Below are 24,095 nucleotides of genomic sequence, written 5' to 3'. Positions count from 1 at the left end.
CGTACTTCGATTCGTTGGGGTTGCTGACTGGGCAGTCCTACGTGACAAAATTTTTCTTATTTGCACTCTGATCCTTAGTTTTTGAATTTTCTTTTAAAAACACTATATGAATCTAAATTTTCACTCTTTTTTTTCAAAGTTGTTTTCAATTTCATGCATAACCTATTTTTTTTCATAAATTCAACAAAAAATTAAAATAAATTAATTAAAAAATAAATTTTTATATATTTAAAATATTAAAATTATTCCCGCGCCAAATTTCAGACTTGAATATTATAAAATATATGATATCATCACGTACATAAGGGTTATACGTTTCAAATCACTTTCTGAATTATCTTGTACCATATTACACAGCAAGTACAAAATCTTCATATTTCTCGCACAACTGTACTAAATCACACAATAAGTATAATGCACCGTATATCTGCACTAGATCACACAGTAAGTGCAGTATAACCAAATTTCATACGTACACACATTGGTTATACATTTTATATGCATAATATGTATACACATGCATTATAATGCAGACATGTATCATCACTATATGTCTCAAATAAAACATAGATTTATATTCACACACACACAATCTCTACCAATACATACACATATGTTCACACCTAAATACGTGCACACAATCACACACAACATATCATATATATATTTATTCACGCATTTGCTCTTATTAATTATGTTCTTATCAGTTTTGTTCTTATCAATTTATATGTCATTTATCGTATATTTATATATATATATATACCCACATGTGTAACAACATATATACACATTACATAAATACAAATTAAACATACTAATTATATTTATATTACATTACACATACATTTAAACACTAACACATTTTGCATTATATATATATATACACGTTTACATAAATATATAATTTATATATTTGTACGAAATACACATAATTCTTACTTATGGTGTGGGTGGAAAAACTTGTTTGACTTTTTTTTTAATGATAAAAATTATTATATTTTATATATTGCGTGAATGTATATTTGTAAGTATTTATTATAGAATTATTTTTCTTAGTGAGCTCATGAAACTCACCCCAATTCACTTCATCATTGTCAGAGTAAGTAAAAAATCAAAGGAATATGACGAAATTTTTTTATTAGTTTTTATTTTAATATTGTAAATTAATTTAGATGTCTCAATTATTTGTAAACAAATAATTATCTAGTCACAAGGGATGTGTATTAAAATGTAGTTTTGTTACATATTTAATATTTATCTATTTCATTAGTTTGAAATATTATGCTAACATTCGTACCCACCGACATTAGAGTTCGGACTGTTACAATTAGATACTAAATTGGAAAGAATATTAAATTTTAAAAATTAATTTAATAGTTTATTTAAAAAATTTATAAATTTTTTAAAAGTAGTTAAAAAATTGGTTATAATTATTTAAATTAGTATAATTATTACAATAAATAATTATTAAAATGTTCTTATGTTTTTTTGTCCTAATTAATAATTTTTTATAACTTTACCCAACACGAAGTTAAAAAAAAAAACTGATAAAAATTTGAAATAATTTTCTTCAATAAATAATTAGAATATAACATAACCAATCAATTTAAATTTATATAAATTATTTTGTTATGCTTCCTATTATACGCACCTTGTGGTATAAAAATTAATAATATCAAATACTAATTATAAAACATAATCACTCGTATCAATAATATGATAATTTAATAATTAATATATTTGTGTTATATTCGTTAATAATGTAAAATTTATTATTTTATAAATATATTAAAGTGTGATAATAGTAAATATTTAATATTTTATTTATTATAATTATTAATCTAATTCATTAATTTATTGGTGATGTTACGATCACCAAGTTGAATTTAATATTAGCTAATTTATTATGTTTGCCAATAAAATGAGTATTTTAAAATGACTAGATTTATTTAATTGTAATTGTTATAGTGAATTAAAACACTACATAATGGTTTATTTATTAAGAAAAATAATCCACTCTTTACACACTCACCGGATCTTAACTTGAAAACATGACCCAACCCAGGCATAATCTCTTGTAGAAGGCCCAACCCGGATTATGTCTGACATGGCAATGTAGTTCATGAGGCGGGTAAAATCTGAACTGGGTCGGACTAACCCATGAGTCGCTCTAGGTGAACCGGGCACAGTTCACACTGCAACAGCAAACTCGTACATTAAAATAAGAATTGACGATGTAAGGTGAAAGACGACAGTGGGGTAAAAGCATAATTCCAGATTCTTCTCCGCTTAGCTTGCTCTTTCGCTTCAAGCGAATCCCTGATTTCTATTTCATTCCTTCCTGCATACCTAAACAAGCTTCAAAATTTTCAGAGAAAATCAAATGATTCCAGGAGATACTGAAAGTTAGGGTTTCGATTTATCTGAAACAATGAACAACTCCGCAACAGCAATTAGCAATGGTAGCAATAGCAACAGCAGCAAAAATGACAGCAACAAGAACAGTTCTCGAGATCTCGGCTTGTATTTCCTAGAGTTAGCGCGGCTTAGTGCATCTCGGGCTTCGTCCGGCGAGAAGATGATGGGGGAGAATGAGGAAGAGGAGGAAGAAGAGGCGCCGGCGGAGCTCAACACAATCAACAGCTCGGGAGGGTTCCTGGTGGTGTCACCGGACAAGCTATCGGTCAAATACACCAACGTCAACCTCCATGGTCACGACGTTGGGGTCGTTCAAGCCAACAAGCCGGCTCCAGTTAGGCGCCTCGTGTACTACTTCGAGATTTACGTCAAGGATGCTGGGACAAAGGGGCAGGTAGCCATTGGCTTTACTAATGAAAACTTCAAGATGCGCAGACAGCCCGGGTAGGATTGCCATTTCCTTTATTTTTTAGACTATTTGATTTGTATTATTTTTGTTCTTGTTCTCTTCCTTGTTGCTTTGCTGTTAGTTCAAGCATGCTGTGGTTGGCTACTATGAAATCGAGGAAAACGAGTGACTCTAGAAGTTCTTGAGACACTCGTTCCATTCCTTTGGGTCGTGTTTGGCTTTGAGGAAATTGTTTGGTGGGAAAGAAGCTGGAAGAAAAAGAATTTAGGGAAGCGTAGGTTTGTTTTTGTTTTGGATTCATAATTTAGTTGATTTGTGTTCATCTACCAAGTAAATAAGGGGAAGGCTGGTGAAAAGAATGGCGTTTTCTTTTTTTGTTGTTGTATTTTTGCTTTTTTTTGCCGCCTTCTATTATGTGATAAGTCCATACGCAAGGAATCAAGGAGGTGCTGCCATCTACAGAAGTGTGGGAATAAGTTAGGAATTTGACAAAAGATCTATTAGGTCTCCAGTATCTGTTTCAGGGTCTTTTAGTTATATCTTGGTGTTTATTCGATATTATCAATTTGGGCTCTCTTTGTGTAAAGGGAAGAAGGTTGAATATGCATGGAGATGAATGAAAGGCTCGTAGATTGGAATAAGAATGTTTTTTTTTTTTCACTTAACATTCCCTTTAGTATACAGATGGTTTCTCTTTCAATAGGAAATGCTTAATTTTAACTATGAAATAAAAGATGCTATTTGGTTAGCTGTTATTATTTTAATATGAATCCTTTTGGTTTGTGTTTCTGGGAAAACAGAAGAGGTGAAATGAAATGAGTAACATAAATAAAGTATAAAAATAAAGAAAATATCTGTACTAACAAACTCTGTTATTTAGGAAGGATGAAATGAAAACTTTCCTCATAATGGTTTGATAAAAATGATTGAAATTTTAAATGTGAAATTTGCTATTGTTTGTGATATCATAGCGCATAATATGCTGCTTTGATGTGCTTCATCATGATATTTCAGTACTTACTTTGAAAATAAATTCTAAGGACCATGCCATATATCATTTCCCTTTGTGGACAAAATTAAAAGTTATTGCTACTATGATCTCATATTTCAAGCGAATTCCTTGCATATTGATATATTTGCATTCCATGTAAAAGCTCATTTTTGAGTTGGATTGCTGACTCATTATAGCCCCACATTCAAATAGGTGTTTTTTTTTTTTGCAATTTATTATTGGTAAAAGATAAATCTTCTTCACTAGATTGTTGAGATTCAGGTGAACCCTTTTTGAGAGAAATCTTCAAATGCATCATATGATCCCTTCTAAAATAATTGGCATATTAAGGGGAGAATTCTTATCGTTGATAATTTGAGGAAGAGGGGATAGAGCTTTTGAGGGCGTTGAGACTAACTTTGGTAACATTAGGGATAGATGGATACATATTTTTGAATCTATTTTGTTGGGTCATGATATTAAAGACTTGGATGATATGGGTGTGGTCATCGACCAATTGATTAGACTTGTAACTATTTTGTATATGGGCGGCACCCCCTTGATACCTTGGGCATAATAATAATTCATTTTTATTTTAAAAAAAATGTATGAGGAAGAGAGGAAAGCTTGCAGTAAAAGGGTTTCATTTGTAAGAGGGCTGCAGAATCTCATAATCACCTCTTTTTTGGTGCCCCTTCTCCTCTCATCATTGGTGCCCTAATTGCGACTTATTGGGTTGAGTTGGGCGACAGCAAGCTTTTTTGTGATGGGATTTTGGCTTGGCAGTGTTGGGAAACACGAGGCAAAACTTAGTTCTCTTATCCTTGTGGCCACTTTGTGGGTTATTGTAACACCCCTAGGTATTTCATAACACGCACAATATACTCGAACTCCCTACTCACAAACTCATCCAAGACCAACTGTTCCCTATGCATTACAATCATCAAATCTATCTAACGAAATCTTCACAACTCGTTTTCCACTCAACCATATCAAGGTAGCAAATGAAAAGAATCAAGGAAAGTTTCTATTCACTACAGAGACATAAAATGAATGAATATCCAGTATAATCCAACATGCATCCGACTTCTTGTCAATTCACTTCCCCTAGGTATAGTCCCATTGGCTAGGGTTTTGGTTCCGTCTCCTGTCTTACTGTATCTACAAATGATATACAATGAACATACTCTAGTCTAGTAAAATAGATTCAAAACTCAAACAAGGTATGAAAATACATTTTGAACATCTAGCCCAGTGTTGCATCTAACTCCCACGCTTACATTCCTCTCACCACACATTCTAACCCCATTCCGCCATTCCTGGTTCCACTCTAGTTCTAGCCCCAACACCACCCATACACATATAATCCCACCACCTACACCGTCTCTAACCACTCAACGCTCCCACAATCCTGGTCGGCCACCCACGACCACTCATCAGCCTCAGTCTAGCCACGTACGCATCCCGGCTTTTCAGCCATATACACACACCATCATTGGCCTTGGCTAGCCACTCACGTACATTTAATTTCCACCACTCCACCGTACTTAGCCACCCACCTGCCTTTGCTTGGCCACACATGCACACTTAATTTCCACCACTTTATTGTCGACTCTACTCAGCCACACACCGGCCTTTGCTCGGCCACACACGCACAACGACCTTTTCGGGCCACAAACATCGGCAGTATACTGCCACACACGCACACACTGGCCTTCCGGTGGCCACACACGCACACACTGACCTTTCGGTGGCCACACACGCACACATCGGCCTTCCGGTGGCCACACACACACACCGACCTTTCCCAGCCACGAACATCGGCGTATATTGCCACACACACACACACACCGGCCTTTTTGTGGCCACATACACACATGACCATTCGCAGTATACACAAATTACAACATTTAAGTAGAACATCACCACAAAGTACACAATATACATGCACCCCCACCGGCCTCAGTTCGGCCGCATACGCAATCAGCTATTAGCACCAATATCGGCGCCGCAACTTCCCTCTCTGCCGTCGCCAATATCGACGCACTAGTATTCACCTCCACTGGTACCAATATCGACACTTCAATGTATCTGACCAGCAAAATCGCTCCAGTTCTGCTATACCACTCAACCTAACTCCATTTCAGTCGACTCCTTTCCTTCTTCCTTACTTCCACTCAGTTCGCTCACCATTCCTCATCTCTCTACTTCCTCACAACTCAAAATCCTCCATCAGACAACCTGAACAAAACTTCAAATCATATTACCATAACAACATTTGAGCATTCAAATTTATTTACCTCTAGCCTCCATCTCCTCTTAGCTCGGTAAAGTCCTCTCCTCTGGTACGCCTCTTCAACCTCTGTTACTGATCTCTCCTTCCCTTCTTCACTCTCCTTCCTTCACTGTCGACCGTCTCTCTCTTTTCCCCCTTTTTCTTGTTTTTTTTTCTTTTCCTTTTTTTTCCCCTCAACCCACCCCTATTTATATATCTCCCTTCCCACCAAATCTTAGTCCTTCATCCTACCAGTCCAATCCTCACCGTCCACCTTTTTGCTGTGTTACAGGTGAGAAGAGTGGGGCTGGCCTGTGGGCTTGGATCCTTTAGATTGGGCGCCGAAGAAAACATTGGGCTAGCTGGGTGTTACAGTTATTTCGAAAGAGAGAAATAGGACTTCTGGAGATGAATCTTCCTGGTTTCATAGAGGACTTGGGATGACCTTATTGGTGTTTTGATTAACCTGTAATTATCTCTTTCTATTGTACTTGGGTGGCACCCCTGGGTGCCTTGTTAATGCACCTCTTTTTTTCTCAAATAATTAAAAAAGAATTGGCTTATCTCTTCTATTATTATTATTTTTTTTTGGGTATAGAATATCTGAATTATAGGCAGTTTGCATGTGGTATTTATTTTCTTTCACTTTCTTTCCACTCTATGGTGGCATAGAAAATTTTTTTGCTTGATACCCTGGACAAATTGGATTTTCTGGACAAGTACAATCCAAATGAAGGATGAAGAGTATTCCTCAAACGGTATGGCACAGCATCCGTTTTTGTTCAAAGAGAAAAAAGTATAGTTTATACTGTGTATATTTTACTAGGGAAATAGTTCAAGGCATTCATGTAACTTAAGAAAATTACAACCTATACTTAGATTGTGTTTGTGTGCTTTCTCCTTTACATCTAGGGTGAAGACTTGCTTAAAATTGCAAAGGAGGAGCAAAGGCTGTTGGTTATTCACAGCGCATTTGATTAAAGGGAGATTTCGCATTGATTTGAGGATAAAATTTACCTATTTTTGTGATAGATTGGTTGTTGCAGCTTCACTAGTGACAAAACTATTGGTGTGGGGAGATATTCAGTTGAGACAAAGATCATTGAGGTACCATTCATATCATTTGGAGAGAAAGGAATAGGAGAGCTTTTGAAGGTTATCTTTGAAGAAAAAAGAGAGAGAGATTTCGAAGGTTTTGAATCTCCTTAACATAGAATTAGAAATGTTTAACTGTGCTGTCTTAGCTTATGGTATATGGTCAACTTCTTTCTGATTAGTGTATGGCACCTCCTTGACCTTTTGGATTGTATCTAATATGGGTTTGCTAGTTCATTTGGACGTAGGCAGCACTCTCTTGGTGCCCTTTGAAATAAGCGTTTCCATTGTTCTTCTCTAAAATTGTATCGGAGGATGCTTTCATGGGTCTCTTTCTCTGGTCCATCCATCCAGAACCATATACTACTACCCATTTTACTTGAGTGTCAAAATGGGATAGTCTTTCTATTAATAGTGGGTGGTGTTAATTTGATTTTTCTGTGGCAGATGGGAAGCAAACAGTTGTGGCTATCATGGGGATGACGGATTTCTATATCGTGGACAGGGGAAGGGAGAGGCTTTTGGCCCAACCTATACAACAGGTGATACAGTTGGTGGTGGTATCAATTACGCGTCACAGGAATTCTTTTTCACGTAAGATGGTTATATACACTTTTCTCTTTTATGTGTTGGAGTTCATTAGTTTCTGAATATATGAAAATATAATTGGATTTTACATCATTCAGTGTACTGTTAATTATGTTTTGTTGCGTCTCATTACTCCTAAAGATCTTACATTCATGTCTGCTTATAATATTGATGACAGTAAAAATGGGGCAATCATAGGGACGGTGTACAAGGACATGAAGGGTCCCCTGTTTCCTACAGTTGCTGTACATAGCCAAAATGAGGAGTATGTTGTGCTTCCTTTTGATATTTATACTAGTGTTCAGTGATATCTCTTTTTTTTTTTTTTGAGATAAAAGTGTAGAATATATTGAAGTGTAGTTGCAAGGAGGTGTCAATCCATGTACAAAAGATTTACAAAATTAATACATCTACTGTTGACCCTAAATCGTCAAAATGGTTAATGGTATGTTCTAGCACAATGAAACCAGAAATATGGTGCCATTTGTTCATAATGTTTCCAAAAATATCTTCCTTTCCATCAAATGCTCTATTGTCTATCTCTTTTAATTAGAGTCACATATTTGTTGTTGTGAACTTCCCTCTCTCTAAAAACTTTCTCTCTCTCTAAACCTCTCTACATTCTCAACCTTCTCAACCAATCCAACCCTCTCCTTCCTAAAACTTTCTCCCTTTCTATACACACGATCGTCTCATCACGCTCTCGAGGAACTTTGAGCGAAAAGGTCGGCCATAAGGGTTCATGTCAACTTGATGTGATCCTAGTATCACTGCATAATCATCATATTGTAAATGTTTCCACCAGGAGTGATGCTGTTATTGGTTTTTCTTCATGTGTGTTTGATTTCAATCCTGCAGGGTTCATGTCAACTTTGGACAGAAAAAGTTTGCTTTTGATCTTAAGGCAAGATGTTATCTCTTTTAGTTCTGTGTTCAGTTCTTTAGTTGTTTATGTATATTGCTGCTCTCTGTTATTCTCAGCTTAGTTTTTAAGGAATTAATCAAGGCTCTTGTGGTATTCTTTTAAATAAGAAAAAAAAATGGGAGTCTACTTGAGACTTTTCTTGCTTTAAGACACGGTCATAAAATTATGTTTTTTTGTTGTTTTATGTAATCTGATGTGAACTATTAAGCCCGTGTTAGGTATTTTGGCATGGCTGAGGTTGGATCTCTCGAGAGGTGAAAACCTTTGTAACATTTTTGTTTCCTATAAGATCTAAAAGAGAATTTGTTATGTACTGAGGTTCTATATTAGGTAATATCGTATGATTTCTTACAATTTACCTCGCTTGACTGAATTATTTGTAGGCCACCATTTATACTGCATTTTTTTAATGTGTTTGAGTTTGATGGTGTCATACAAAATGCTTGTTGTATGTTCAACCTGCTATTTGTTGATATTATGCATAGCTTACTTTTGCTGCAATTTAGCAGTAATCTAACTTGAGAACCATACGAGCATGCACTTTTTATCCTGATACTAGTTGTTTTAGTATTTGGTGGTAACTCTCAATTGTTTGAAATTAATTGTACTCAGTAGTGTTTCCTGATAGTAGTTATGCCTGCAACCTTTTTATTGGAAATATTTTGTCAAGAGATTTAGACATGAATTCTGATTTGCCAGTAGGAATTTATTTATTGGATAAAGAGAGATGTGGAAAGAAGCTTAGATGAGATGAGAAGAGAGAGAACAGAATTAGGTTGATGAAAGACTGCTGATTGCATTCAGGTTTGAGTATATCAAAAAATACTTCAGTCGACATCCTACAGCTTATTGATAGTGTCCTAATCCTCTTGACAACTTGCTAACAACTTCCAACAAATTTCATCAGTTCTAATTGATCCAGTCAGTTATTAAAGTAGTAGTGACATCTTTTCTTTTGAAATATAAAGTAGTAGTTACATCTTAACTATGCTTTCTTTTTCCGCCATCAATAAGCCTTCAAAGGTTTACTGACAATACCCTCTCCTCATAAGACAACCCTGTCCTCAAGGTTAACATTAGGAAATTGCTGCTGAAGGAACTCAAAGTCTTCCCAGATTCTGTCTTCTTCTTCACAGCCAGTCCATTGGACCAATGCTTGGTCCTTTTCCTTGCAATCTTTGATAACTTGCCGGCGCTGCTAAATGTGATCAGGTTCAATGACCATAGTTCCATCCGTGTCATAGCCAGGGTATTCAAAGAAAATTTGCTTTCCTGGTAAATACTTCTTCAGTTGGGATACATAAGAAACTGGATGAATATAAGAAGTATCAGGTAGTACCAACTTATAAGCCACAACGCCAATCTTCTGGACTGCGTCAAAGAGTCCCTAAAATGTGGAGAGAGTTTGGAGTTGCAAGGGCCAGTAATAGATTTTGCCCAAAAGGTTGAAGTGTCAGCAAAACCAATTCATGCTTCTGAAACTCTTTCAGTCTGGTGCATATCTGCAAACTGTTTCATTCCATTTTGCACCTCAATTAGTTCCCGTCTGAGCATCTAGCTCGTTTGATGCCTTCCTGCAAAAAATATTTGCACTACATCAGAAATAATATTGATTTCCAGACTATCTGAATAGTGAGGAGCCATATACCCATAGCAAAGCTTGAAATGGATAGGTTTTAAGCTAGAGCAGTAAGTTGTATTATATCACCACTCAACCAAAGCTAACTATTTAGTGCAAGCTCTACGTTTCTGATGAGTTATGCAACGGAGATGCATCTCAAGACATTAAGTCATTCAGTCTAACCATCTTGTTGAGGATGGTAAGCAGATGAAAGATGTAGGGCGATTCTGGTCAATTCACTAATTCATGCCAAAACAGGCTTGTAAACTTTTTTGCGATCAGAAACCGAAACTTAGGAGTGCCATATAACTTATGACCATTTCTAAAAAGAGGCAGGCAACCCCTTAGGTTGTTGAAGGATGCTTAAAACAAAAAAGTGACAATATCTGGTGAAATGGTCCATCACCACTAGCATAATATCCTTTGCCTCCGACTTTGATAATTGTTCAATAAAATCAAGGGAAACATGTATCCATGATTGCTAGAAATGGCCAGTGGTTGTAACAGCACAGAAACTGGAACTTTCTCTGTTTTACAACTGCAGCGAATCCAATCCTCCACCTGTTTTTGAGCACCAGACCAAAAGAAATATTGCTTTAATCTTTTGTAGGTAGCCCATTTACATGAGTATCCTCCAATTGCGGAATTGTGGCATTGCTGAACACTTTTTGCCCTCAAATCCTTGCTACTCCCAAACACTATTCTTCCTTTGTACTTCAGAATACCATTCTGCAGTTGATAGGGAGGCCTCCCATGTGGATAAGTCATCAGCTTTTGTAAAAATTTACTTGAAAATTTATCTGCTTTATAGCTTCCAACCATGCAGGTGAAGACATGGTTACAACTACATTCAATTGAGAATTACTTTTGCTTGTTGGAATAGTCTGGTGCATTCAATTCAGAATTACTTTCTAGGATGGGGTATCTGCTACTTTGTTGGCCACCTTTTTGTATATGTAATGGATAGTCTAACCCAAGTAACTTGACTACTCCTTTTTGTTGTAACATGGAAGTCACCTTTTGTTCCAGAAAGTATTTTAGGCTCCTTTGATCAGTTTTGATGGTGAAGGGTGCAGCTTCCAGATAGTGACACCACTTTGACCCAACTCATAAGACTGCTGTTAATTCCCTTTCATAAACTGACGGAGACTGGTTTCTTACGCATAGGCCTTTGCTGATAAATACAATGGCTGTCCTTCTTGCATTAAGACTGCCCTATTCCAATTCCACAAGCCTTGGTTTCCACCACAAAAGGCTTGGAAAAATCATCGGGCCTTGAAACAGGAGATGTTGTTATGTCTTCGTTCACCCTATTAAAGGCTGCCACTCCTTCCTCTCTCCACTGGGATCCGATGACTGGTGCATTTGTTAATTCAAATAGCATCACTTTGAACATGTAGTGCCCATGATGCGTAATGGAATCTGGTTTTGGGAATATCATCTTCCTTGACTGTTTTCTGATGATATCCAGCTGTGAGATCAATCTTGGAGAAGACTGACGCTTCAAATAAATCATGTAACAGATCGTCAATAATTGGTAGGAAATTTGTCCTTTACCATAGGAGAGTTCAACTCATGGTAGTCTATGCAGATTCTCCATGTTCCATCTTTTCTTTTACCAACCACATGGCAGATATAAAGGGGCTGGTACTCGGCTGAATTATTGCTTCTTCCAACATCTTTTCAACTTCTTGCTCTATCTCATTTATTTGAAAATGAGGATATCTGTAGGGCTTTATGTTGACAGGTGGGCTCTTTGCTACCAAGGGAATAGCATGATCAAAAGACCACTTAGGATGTAACCCTTTTGGTTCTGCAAATCCATCGTCAAATTCAACCAAAACTTACTGTATGCTCCCGCAAACTGATCTCATCTTTCTGTTGCCTGCTCTCCTGGTCACCACTGTCTTTCTCAGTGGCCATTACACAAAGAAATATTTCTCCTTCAAACTATTGCTGGTTCTGGCCTAGTTTTTTAAATGCCACCACTGGACGTGCTGATTAATTTTTCAGAGTCTGCAGCTCCATCTAAAGTAATATCCAATTCTTTAAATTTTAAATTTGATTTTGGAGTTGAAAAGTCAAAAATCAGGGGGCTGATTGCTTCATCCAATCCACCCCTAAAATCACATCATAGCCACCCAGTTTAATTACGCTGAAGTTGTAGCAGAATTGATATTGCATTATCCATGCTGGATTGGTGAATCATCTTGATAATTATTTGCTTATTTTTTCTCCTTTGAAGTGGATATGAGTTCTATATTATTCTGCTTTTTTATGTGCTATGTATTTTAAAAGTTTTAGAAAGAAAAAAAATATGATGAAAGGGGCTAGAGAAAGAAAAAATACCATACGAACGAACCCTGTATTTTGTAATAGAACTAGTTCGAGGCTCTCTCAACCCATATTTTGTAATAAAATAATGGGCTCTCTAGAAAACTTTTCTTCTGAGCACGTCATTCTTCTTATTTAATTAGTTGGTATAATTTTCAGTTTTTTAAGATTAAGTATATAATAATATAGCGTATTGATAAATTTATTTCTCTCTTATAATCTTGTTAGGAATATGAAGCACAAGAAAGAAATAAGCAGCAGATGATGATAGAAAAAATATCTCTGCCTCCAAATGTGAGTTATGGGTAAGTATATTTGAATAATTTTACACTTGAAATAAGAGAAGTGAGAGATTCCATTTTCTGATATTAAGTTATTGCATTCTTTATTTTTTGAAGTTTCAAAAGCTTACCAGCTTGTCACAACAGTGGATTAAGTGGTTTATTGAGGCCCGACTTACGTTTGCATTCATTTCGTTGAGGCCAAAAATTTGGGCTCTACTCCACATCGTTGTGGATTTAGCCTATGGTCTATGCAGTTCTTGTGATATACCGGACAAAGGAAATTAAATATGATAATGCACTTAAAAAACAGAAAATTTATATCAAGTCTGATGTAGGAAATTAGGGATGACTTTGCCTATTCAGGAAACCTAGAAGGTTTAAAATTGGATTGAATCACACATCAAGTATTGGAAATTCTCGAAGTATTTTATTGAATAACTGAATGATCATATTAAGGAGATTACAAAAAATATTTGTATATTGTTAAGTAATATTTTTTCAAGTAGAATTAGACTAAAAAATACTAATATTAATAAGGTTAGAAGTACTACTCCTAATGAAGATATTTATATATTATTGCCTTTTTTCTCTTCAAATATTTTTTAATAACAATTATCTCCTGTCAAATTTTGTGTCTTACCAAGGAGGTAAAGCTGTTTATATTAATTATTCTTTGTTTTTCATTTGAACCTTTATTTTCTCTGTCTGTGCTTCAAATCTAGATTTTATATCATGTTTTAGTATTTCTTCTCATCAGTATATCACAGCGAATATCTTCCTTGCGTTGGTGAGCCATTTTTTTATTTTTAGACTAGTAATGTTCCTTTATCTATATATTTTAATGTCTATATTTCAACGATCAGGCTTGTGCGCTCCTATCTGCTTCATTATGGTTATGAGGATACCCTCAATTCTTTTGACTTGGCAAGTAAAAGTACTGTTCCTCCTGTCTATATATCTCAAGAAAATGGGTTCGATGAGCAGGATATATTATATGCATTACCTCAGAGAAAGACGCTACGGCAGGTAGGACCACTTATAGGAGGACAAATGGTTGTCAGTAATTGTGTGCATAGACTTTGTGTTTTTGTCCATATTTCTTTGGGATTTCATTGCTTGATCATGAGCCTTAAAGGGATGAGTTGTAATCTTTTTGTTTTTTGAAATAAGGGATGAGTTGTTAATCTTACAATGGAGGTTTGAAAAATAACGAGGATTATTTTACATATTCTATCATTAGAAAAGGAAAAATCTATGAAGAAGAAATCTAATTTACACGCCAAGCATATGTAACTTCTAAGACATTAGAGCTTAAAGGAAGTAAGATTGACCTAGAATATTAATACAACAGTTTCAACATGAACAGATTAATAGATCTGTTTATGGTGAATAAGTTAGCAACATTTTCACGGTTAATCAATAAATGATAACTCTGTTTTTAAAGTTTTAGGAAAATCTGGGTGGTATTAGATGGGTATCACGGTTATAGCCATACATAATGAATTTTGTAGCTTTTTTCTGGTGGGTCAAAGTAACGTGACACCTGATTTGCCTTTAAGTGAGTGCTAAGGGTATATTGATTTTACTTATAAGTATCTGTATCATTCTTGAACTTCAATAATTTTTTTATTACACTCAAAGCATTAATAAAAAGCATAAATATCTCTTTTTACAAGCTCAAATTTATGTTGCTGTATCTTATTAAAATTTCAAAATTTCAGGTCATAATTTGTTTAAATTTCAAGTTATCTGCTAAAGGGACTATGTCTACTATTACTTTTGTTCATTATGCCTCTGCCAAGTATCTGTTAATTGACTAATTTCGCTGTTCCTCAATTTTAACTAAGCTGCGTTAATTTATTGTAAACTTGGTTTTGCTGTTTTATCTGTTCATGAAGCTAATCCGGAATGGTGAGATTGATGCTGCACTAAATAAACTTCGTGATTGGTATCCCCAGATTGTTCAGGTAAACTTTATTTTGCATCTTTTTTTGCCTGTTTTTGGAATGTCCTTCCATCTTGTCATATGTGTTCCTTTGTAATGTTTATTATGGATAGATGAATAAACTATATATTCAAAACTCAATAATGTAGTTATCATTATTTTTTCTTATCTTTCATGATAATTGAATTAGTAAAAAAGCTGGAACTAATTTTCTCTCTCTAAAATTCTCTCTAATCTTCACTCGCCCTAACTTTCCAAAACAGATCCTTTCTTTCTGTCAGATTTCCTACTTCTTTTAATTCATTACAAACACACGAGGACAAGCTTAGGGCAGTTTGGGTCGGCCGTTATGGCTGACCAATCCTCATCTGGTTAGTGAGGTGTGTGGGGTTTTAATGCAAACACTTGAGGTCAACATGGGAGCCCAGAATGACCGGAGATTCTTGGTTATTGAGAATAAATCTTTTGATTTGGTAAGCAAGGGAAGGAATATGGATGGACTGCGAATTTGTGAGAACGGGAGAGGCTTCCAAACTTAGATATCTTTGGGAAAGGTGGACGTTGAATGGCTGTTGAAGGCACTTGAAGAATTTTACTGTTACATCATCGAGATGCCATGGGCAAGAAGCTTTCGAGGCCACAACTGAGACCTGTGGATTTCTTTTGGAAAGAATAGGAGGGGCGTGTATCTACTTATCTTGGAATCATGGGAAAGGAAGACGAGGTGCATCTTTATCCTGGACGCGTATCAGGGAAGAGGTTGGTGGATTTTCATGGTGGCTGCCTTTGAGTTGGTGGACCGAAAGGTTGTCAATCCGGACTCCAAAAAATGTTCGGAGAGGAAGGTGGTTTTCTCAAGTGAGAGGACCCTGGTTCGGGATGAACATCGTTTGTATTACTTTAGTTGTCCGTATTGCGAAGCGTTGATCCGATATTCCAAAGCGATGGGGGGAGGTCGAAGTTACGCGGTGGCGCTCAACTCTGTAAGAAAACTGATTCACAGGTAGGGTAAACTGGATCCATGAATTACGTCGATAAGTGCAGACAGATAACCCGACCAGACCCGCGAAAGTTATTGGAGGGCGGCCCAAAGCACTATGGTTTTAATGGTCCTGGTCCAACTTCATTTGGGTCGAGGGGCGTGAGATGTTCTTCACGCAAAGAGAAAGACAAAAGTGTTAGGGTTTCGGGCTTGATGGAGGATGGGCTGAGAAGGAAAAATGGAGTTCTTATGCCTGTTTGGAGGCCTGTTGGTAGCAAAAATGTGTGTGGTGAGCCCTCAGGTACAAAAGGGTTGAAAGCTTCGACAGTTGGTACATTGGAGAGTATGTAGTGTTAGGAAGGTGTATTTGTGATGCCCGGCAAAGATGAAACCAGCGAAGAGGAGTTGATGCTTGCTCAACTGTTCGATGAACATGATGCAATTTTACTCAAGGGGATGGCGGATGAGTTGTTGGAAAACAAGGTCGAAAACATGGAGGATATAGAGGAAGAGAAAAATCCTAGCGGCAACGAACGGGCAATTGTTGTGGCAGAAGAGGAGGTACAAGCCTTGGATGCCCAGTTATTGACCAAGAATGAGAAAGCGATCAGTGTGTTCTTCCAGCCCGAGGCACCAGTATGGCAAGCGGATGAAAGCAGTTTGAGTTGGGTCTTACAGAATATTTGTAAGTTCAGTAAGATGATGGGTGTATCACTGGATGGGATGGAAAATCAGGTATTATATTTCTTTTCTGAAATATATAAAAGGCATGTTGAGAGAAAAAAAAGATGGAAGAAAAGGGGACAAAGGGAAGAAAAAAAGCCGAGGGCAGAATTCCGAGAGAGCTGAAAAGATTAGAATTCGCTGTGAATTATGATGGGAGGAAGAAGGAAGTGGAGGATGCTGGAATCTATAATAAAATCTAGTTTAGTGATTGACAAAATTGTATCTTGAAATGTTAGGGGAATGAATGACATTAAGAAGAGGACAGTGATCAAGAGCTGTCTGGGGAGATGGAAGGCATCTGTTATCTGTTTACAGGAAACGAAAATGGATTCACTTGACCGTAATTTATTAAAGAGTATCTGGAAATTGGGGAGCATTGGCAGCCATTGTGTGCCAGCCAAAGGAGCTGCAGGGGGGATTCTGGTGATGTGGAATGAAGATTGTGTTCGTTGCACGGATGTTCTGATTGGTGAAGTCTCTCTGTCCGTTTTATTTAAGAGTTGCAGGGGTGGAGTGGAATGGGTATTCTTCAGGATTTACTGTAGAGGCAATAAGGAGGAGAGGGAACTTTTGTGGAAAGAATTACAAATTTGTAAAAGGAAATAGGGGTGCCACTGGGTGGTTGGTGGTGATTTCAATCTGATTATGAAAACAGAGGAGAGGAGCAGTGGTAACTTTGAGACTCATACTGCTATGGAGTTTGTTGAAGCTGTGGAGGAGCTTGGTTTGGCTGATATTCTGTTTGTGGGAGGGCCATGGACTTGGACAAATCAAAGGGTCAATCCTTCTTGTTCCAGAATTGATAGATTCCTCATTTCTTCTTCTATTCTTCTTTAGTTTCCTGGTATTACACAAATTCTGCTTCAATGTGCTATATCCGATCCCTACCCCATTTGTCTCTCCATTGATGGTATCCAGTGGGGTCCAATTCCCTTTAGGCTGGATAACAGGTGGGTGCATGAGTCAAAATTCAGGGCATTGGTGAAGAAGTGGAATGGTTATGTGGTATCTGGTACTGCTTCTTTCAGAATTGCATGCAAACTGAAAATGCTTAAAAATGGCATTAAAGAGTGGACTAAGGTGGAACTGAGAAAGGAAGAGGAATATATGGGCAGCTTGCTGAAGGAATTAGGGGATTTGGATGTCAAAGAAAGCAGTGAAGGTCTGACTGTTAAGGATTTGAGGCGGGATGAAATTAAAGTGTCGGTAGCAAGACAGGCCAAAATTGAAGAACAGACATGGAGACAGAAATCTAGGGAGAAATGGTTAAAAGAGGGTGATAGGAACACTAAATATTTCCATGCTTTAGCTAGCCACTGAAGACACTGCAATTACATTGATGAGCTGTGGGTAAAGGGAGTGAAATACAGTGGGAATGACAAGATGAGAGAGGCTGTCACGACACACTTTAAAGAGTTATATGAAGAAGAGTTCAAGATTCGGCTGAGACTTGAGGGTCTAGCTTTCAAGAATATTAGCATGGATAGCAGGAAAAACATTTCACTGAGGAGGAAGTGATTGCTGCCTTAAAATGCTGCAATGGTGACAAGGCCCCAGGGCCGGATGGATTCAATATGAATTTCATCCAAGTTTATTTGGATGTGATTAAAGATGATGTTATGGACGTATTTAAAGAATTCCACCATAATGGGAAATTTATTAGGTCCCTTAATGCCACTTTCTTGGTGTTGATTGCCAAAAAGAAAGGGGCGAAGACACGTCAATGATTTTCGACCTATAAGTTTAGTGGGGTGTATTTATAAAATTATTGCAAAAGTCCTAGCTGCCAGGCTTGCAAGAGTTTTGGGTGAGGTTATTAATGAATGCCAACTTGCATTCGTGGAAGGGAGACAAATTCAGGATGCAGTATTTGTGGCAAATGAAGTGGTTGATGAGCTAGTCATGAATAAAGTTGATGGCCTGATTTGCAAATTGGATATGGAAAAGGCATATGATCATGTTTGCTAGGAATTTGTCGACTACATGTTGGGAAGGTTGGGTTTTGGCCATAAGTGGAGGATGTGGATGAAAGGGTGTTTGTCTACCTCATCTTTTGCGGTCTTAGTTAATGGAGGGCCTTCCAAATTCTTTACGGGGTCTCGGGGCTTAAGGCAAGGGGATCCACTATCCCCATTATTGTTTATCGTGGTCATGGAGGCTTTAAATGGCCTGATGTACAGAGTTAGAGATCTTGGACTGATAGGAGGGGTGACTGTTGGCAGAGGGGACAACAAAATGGAGTTTCACCCTTGTTTTTTGCTGATGACACGCTCCTGTTTTGCCAACCTGAAAAGAGGGGTTTGTTGTATCTCAAGAGTCTTTTTTTGTGCTTTCAAGGGGTGTCGGGCGTCAATATTAATCTCCAAAAATCCGAACTTGCTAGGGTGGGGAACAACGGTGATGACAACTGTTTTGCTAAACTATTGGATTTTAAGTCTGCCAAGTTACCTATCAAATATCTCGGTGTCCCACTGGGAGCTAAATTCAAAGATAAGTCAACTTGGGATCCTGTAGTGAAAATGTTTGAATCGAGACTAGTGGGGTGAAAAAGGCAGTTTCTATCAAAAGGTGGTAGATTTACACTCATAAAGAGCACTTTTGCTAACCTCCCCATCTACTTCCATTCTTACCATCCCATGTAGTATTGCTAAAAGGCTGGAGAACATTCAAAGTCGTTTCCTTTGGGGTGATGGAGAAGAAAAGAGAACATACCACTTGGTTAGCTGGTCTGAAATTAACAAACCGAAAACAGAGGGAGGTTTGGGAATTCGATCTCTTGTTGAAATGAATATGACGCTAAAACGCAAGTGGTTATGGAGGTACATGAAGGAAGATGGAAAGCTATGGAAAAAGGTTATCGATGCTAGATGGCGTGGGGCTGCTCTTGAAGGTGTTGGGGGTTTAGACAGAAGGGACCGTGGACTAGGCCTGTGGAAAAAAATCTAGAAGGGGTGGCCTGTTTTCAAAGAATGCATCAAGTGGTAGGTAGGCAGAGGCAATATCATCAGGTTTTGGCAAGATAAATGGATGGATGGGGATTGCTTAAAGGATAGATTTCCAAGTCTGTATGCAATTTGGATCGAGGGTGCTTATTCTTTGGTGAATGGAAGTTGCTCTTGGTCGGCTAATGTAACACGCAATCTGAATGACTGGGAAGTTGGGGATTATCTGAAGCTGTTACATTTGATTGCAGAATGCCAAATCAATGATAAATCGGACCATGTTATCTGGAGGCTGAATAAAAAGGGTGAGTTTTCTGTGTCATCATATTATAAATGGATTATTGAGAAGGATTCCAACAGTGGGTACACATTTCCTCACAATTAGATTTGGAAAGTCAATCTCCCTCCGAGAATTGCTTTTTTCGGCTGGGAGGCATGTAGGGAATGCATTCCGACTCTAGACAGACTACAAAGAAGGGGTTAATCGTGGCTAATTGTTGTTTCATGTGCAGAGAGGCAGAGGAAACCTGTTGCCACCTTCTAAGCTCCCCGGTGGTGTATGAGTTGTGGCACATGATTTATAACTTATTGGGTATTGTGTGGGTCTCTTCGGGTTCGGTGCTGGCTGAAGTTTGGGCATGGGGTGGGATTCACTCTAAAAAGAATATTGTAAAGATTATTCATTTGACTATTTTTTGAGTCATTTGGAAAGAGAGAAATTATCGAGCTTTTGAGGCAGTAGATAGATACAAACTTAGAGATAGGTGGTTTAAATATTTTGAGTATTGTATATTGGGGCATGACATCATTAGAGATGAAAATTTTGGGGATGTTATTGATACCCTTACCTCTCTTTAAATTCCTATGTTTACGGGTGTTACCCCCTTTGATGCCTTTCTAATATATTTTAACTTTTTCTTTAAAAAAAATTGTCATAAAAAAATTACAAAAACAAGAAAAAATAGTTGAAAAAACCTATAAAAAATAACACAGAGAAACTGAATTGTTGAAATGGTTCAGATAATTAGACAGTTGGATCGCTTGGGATTGGCTATTCAAACTTTTGACAGGCTATGATTAAGTTCTTGGATGTTTAGTTAGATTGATTCAGGTTCAACTGGCAGCTTCTTTAGCTAAGAAGTTTATGATTTCTCTTCCTTAATCTTGTTATTTGCCAGCCGGTGCTAGAATTATTTTGTTTATTTATAATTTCTGACTTCTCTCCTGCTCACTCTAGTTATTTTACCAGACAGGCAGTTAGGCACCTTGGATCTTTATGGACAGAAAGAAAAAGTATTTAGCTTGTGCTTAACTGAAATAATTTAAACCAATTCAGAGAACTTTTAGTATGTTATTGGGTGTGTGGGATCTTTTTAATAATGATTATGGATATTCAGTTATTAACCACTCATCTTTCAATTATGTTCTCTGGAAAAGAAATTTCTTTTTCTAAGTATTTATATAGTGTTGAACAAGTTAACCATGATATTGGTCTTACCATATTAAGCAATGAAATTTATTGTGTTTCTTTGATCTAGTCGAGTAAAACTTGACTATCATTAACTTTATTAGACATCATGACATTCGATTTTGTTTCTGCAGGATGATAAATCAGTTGCCTGCTTTCTTCTTCACTGTCAAAAATTCATTGAATTGGTTCGGGTATGTATCTTTTAGCCTATTTAATTTTTTAGATCTTGATTTTTTTGCGGCACTGGGAATGCGGAAGAAAAGTCCAGCTACTTGTTAAAACATGATTATTTTATTTTACATTTTGAAGTTTTCTTCTGAAAATATTTTTGAAGCTTTTCTGGTAGAAAATATTTTTTTAAAGTTTGGGCTGGATATTACATGTCAATACTATTTATTTGGTTATTACCTTCTTAGTGAATGCTCCAGTAAAGCTGGAAGAACTTTTGACATGTATCATGTACTTTGATAAACTAACCTTGAAGTTAATTTTGCTTTAGATATTAATTTTATGGTATAGGGGTATGAAGCCAATGCAAATAGGATAAAAATTTGAAGAAAAATAGCATTCAAGTTCCAAACTAATTCCATTTCGATTGAAATTAAATGTTTTTATGATTTTTTCGTTTATAAGTGGAAATGCAAGTTTTTCATTGCACAATTGAAGATAATAAGTGAGTTGGTCTAATAATGTATTAGTTATGATAAAATATGATTAAATTTTACATATCAAATAATTAAGATACAGGAATTGAATTTGAATATAATAGACTGGTAGTCTAATGGAAAAGTATCGGCCTGTTTTGCAAAAAGAAGAGAACACATCTTTCATGCTTGTTTATGTTTCAGAAACATGCCTGATCTGTAGGTTGGAGCGCTAGAGGAAGCTGTGAAGTATGGAAGGATTGAGTTGGCAAAGTTTTTTGGATTGTCTAGGTTTGAAGATTTAGTGCAGGTATGGAAACTTTTGTTTAGCGCTATCAAGTGTTCTGCATCTATGACATATATTTGTGAAGTTTGATCTCTATTTGCTTCTTTAATTTACCGACTGGCTTTTGGAATTGTTGCATATATTTGCATACTTGATTTTACCATGTTTTGTACCTTTATCATATGGATTTATCTGAGCGCAGGTTTAGATGTGTTTTAGTCTAATGGATGGACCAAGTGAATTCATGTTTGATCAATATGCTAAATGGTATTTCATATATATGTATGTATTTATGTAATTTATATATATGGTGAATGGTTGTCAGATCAATAAAAGAGGGGTGGCAATATGAGCACTACTGAGCATGTTTCTCCTATTGGTCCTTTAAGCAGCAATTTGGTCATTTAAAAATTAAGATGGGTTTAAGAAGGGGTGTAAAGACCGAATGGTAATATCAGTTTTTGGAGTTAAAATGCTGCTATTTTTTTCTTTCCAGTCAAGCTCTTAAATCTTATAAAAATATAAGTCGTGTTTTGTGTTTTTGGTGTGTGAGTGTTTTAACTGGGTCAGGCTTATTCTTTAAACCAAAAAGGTGCATGTGCATGCTGCCATACTTGTGAGTCTGATATCTCTCTTTAGCTTGGCTAATGCCTTCGAATTAAAAAAAGAAAAAAGAAAAAAGAAGAAACCGACCTTATCTTATTTTGCTAAGGAAATATAATTATGCATTTGTCTTAAATAAAATTGGATTAAGGAGCTACTCTGTTCTTCGCTTGGGTGGGTTGGGAAGATTTTAACTGCTTTAGAGATGGCACTCATTCCTTGTACCTATATGAATCTCTAGATGGATGTAAGATAGGTTCCCGATCTTTCTATAATCTGCGTGAAGCTAATCTGTGTCAATTTTCTGCATCTCTAGGATTGTGTAGCATTGCTGGCATATGAACAACCACAAGAATCTTCTGTTGGATATCTTCTTGAAGAATCACAGCGAGAAGTTGTGGCTGATATTGTTAACGCCATGATCTTGTCAACAAATCCAAACATGAGGGATTTGCATGGTTGCTTGCACTCGTATCTTGAGAGGTTACTCAGGCAATTAACTGCATGCTGTCTGGAGAGAAGATCCTTGAATGGCGATCAAGGGGAAGCATTCCACCTGCACCGAGTGCTTAACTACACTAAGAAGCTAAGAAGTTAGCTGAAATGTAAATTGGCCCTATTCATCCCTGTTCAGATGGCAAAACTGATGTTTCATGCGAGCGATCAGATTGGTTTAAGGATCTGGTATATCCAATAGAGGCCTTAAAGGTTTCCCTGAGAAGATAGGGCTCGCAGGTTATATCAATGTAAGCTTTAACCACACAGACCTTACTCTGAATACAAAAGTTTTCTTTGCATTTTTTGCAACGAAAATTCTTGAAGGGAGAAGGTTTTTTGTGTATGCAAGATTGTGGGGGTTCAGGGATTTTCCAATGTGCTATTTCTGAGCATCGAATTCTAATGATTCATATGAGAACTCTTGGATGTAAATGGATGCTTCTACCAACTGAACCAGCTATTACTTGGGACATTGAAATTGATTACCCAATTGTTCGTTAAATTCACAAAAAAGAAGGGGATGATGTACATTTTCTTTCCTAGTATATGTATATATATATACATATATATGTAACTCAAGGCTATCTGCTATCGGGAAAGGTTATATGACTTTATCATCTATAATCACACAAGGAATAGTTATTAACATGACTAGGCGAGGGTAGTCTTCTCATTTTTATTGATTTGTTTTTTGCTTAGTTAAATAAAAAAATTATATGTAATATTATAATGTTGTTTTCTTGTGTATGTGGTATTTATGATATATTTACTAATAACTAATTTTCAACGTGATTATATCTATATTTTGATAATGAAGATGATTATATATTTAGTTATATGTATTAAAAAAGACGTTGAATAGGCAATCTCAATTTTGTTTAATTTTTCATTTATTGTTATGTTGCTGCATTTATATTTGTGCATGAGAATTTCTTACATCCATCAACCAAGATATATCTATCCATTGATTTTAAATAACTGATTAGAAAATAATTTGAATAACATTTAAATAATAAATTCATAAAGATTAACATATATTAATCATTACACAATCATTT

General features: G+C 36.4%; 1 protein-coding gene across 2 annotated transcripts; it reads left to right on the top strand.

Moving 5' to 3' along the window:
* Window positions 1-2,218: 2,218 nt before the first annotated feature.
* RANBPM (SPla/RYanodine receptor (SPRY) domain-containing protein) lies at window positions 2,219-23,539 on the top strand. 2 transcript variants are annotated; one of them, XR_015819561.1, is made up of 10 exons: window positions 2,219-2,862; window positions 7,636-7,782; window positions 7,955-8,041; window positions 8,635-8,680; window positions 12,885-12,961; window positions 13,804-13,966; window positions 14,839-14,907; window positions 21,138-21,197; window positions 21,855-21,960; window positions 22,856-22,871. XR_015819561.1 is itself a non-coding variant. In XM_088221265.1 (10 exons), the coding sequence occupies exons 1-10, from the start codon at window positions 2,432-2,434 to the stop codon at window positions 23,135-23,137; spliced, it is 1,449 nt and encodes a 482-aa protein (XP_088077391.1). In that variant the 5' UTR covers window positions 2,221-2,431; the 3' UTR covers window positions 23,138-23,539. The 2 variants fall into 2 exon arrangements, 1 of the variants encoding a protein (XP_088077391.1); XM_088221265.1 differs by having other exon boundaries at window positions 2,221-2,862; window positions 21,874-21,960; window positions 22,856-23,539.
* The last annotated feature ends 556 nt before the right edge of the window (window positions 23,540-24,095 follow it).

The sequence above is a fragment of the Carica papaya genome, chromosome 1 (assembly GCF_054855325.1).
Source record: "Carica papaya isolate Zhongbai chromosome 1, ASM5485532v1, whole genome shotgun sequence".
In the NCBI taxonomy this organism is placed as follows: Eukaryota; Viridiplantae; Streptophyta; class Magnoliopsida; order Brassicales; family Caricaceae; genus Carica; species Carica papaya.
Note: the sequence above shows the minus strand (reverse complement) of the source record. Positions and strands in the feature narration are given on the sequence as shown.

What these genes read in the sequence shown, in the direction of transcription:
- RANBPM (XM_088221265.1), top strand. Translation starts at nt 2,432, where the DNA reads ATGAACAACTCCGCAACAGCAATTAGCAATGGTAGCAATAGCAACAGC. An exon ending in AAGATGCGCAGACAGCCCGG is followed by an intron (nt 2,863 to 7,635) that starts GTAGGATTGCCA and finishes TTTCTGTGGCAG; the next exon opens with ATGGGAAGCAAACAGTTGTG. An exon ending in AATTCATTGAATTGGTTCGG is followed by an intron (nt 21,198 to 21,873) that starts GTATGTATCTTT and finishes CCTGATCTGTAG; the next exon opens with GTTGGAGCGCTAGAGGAAGC.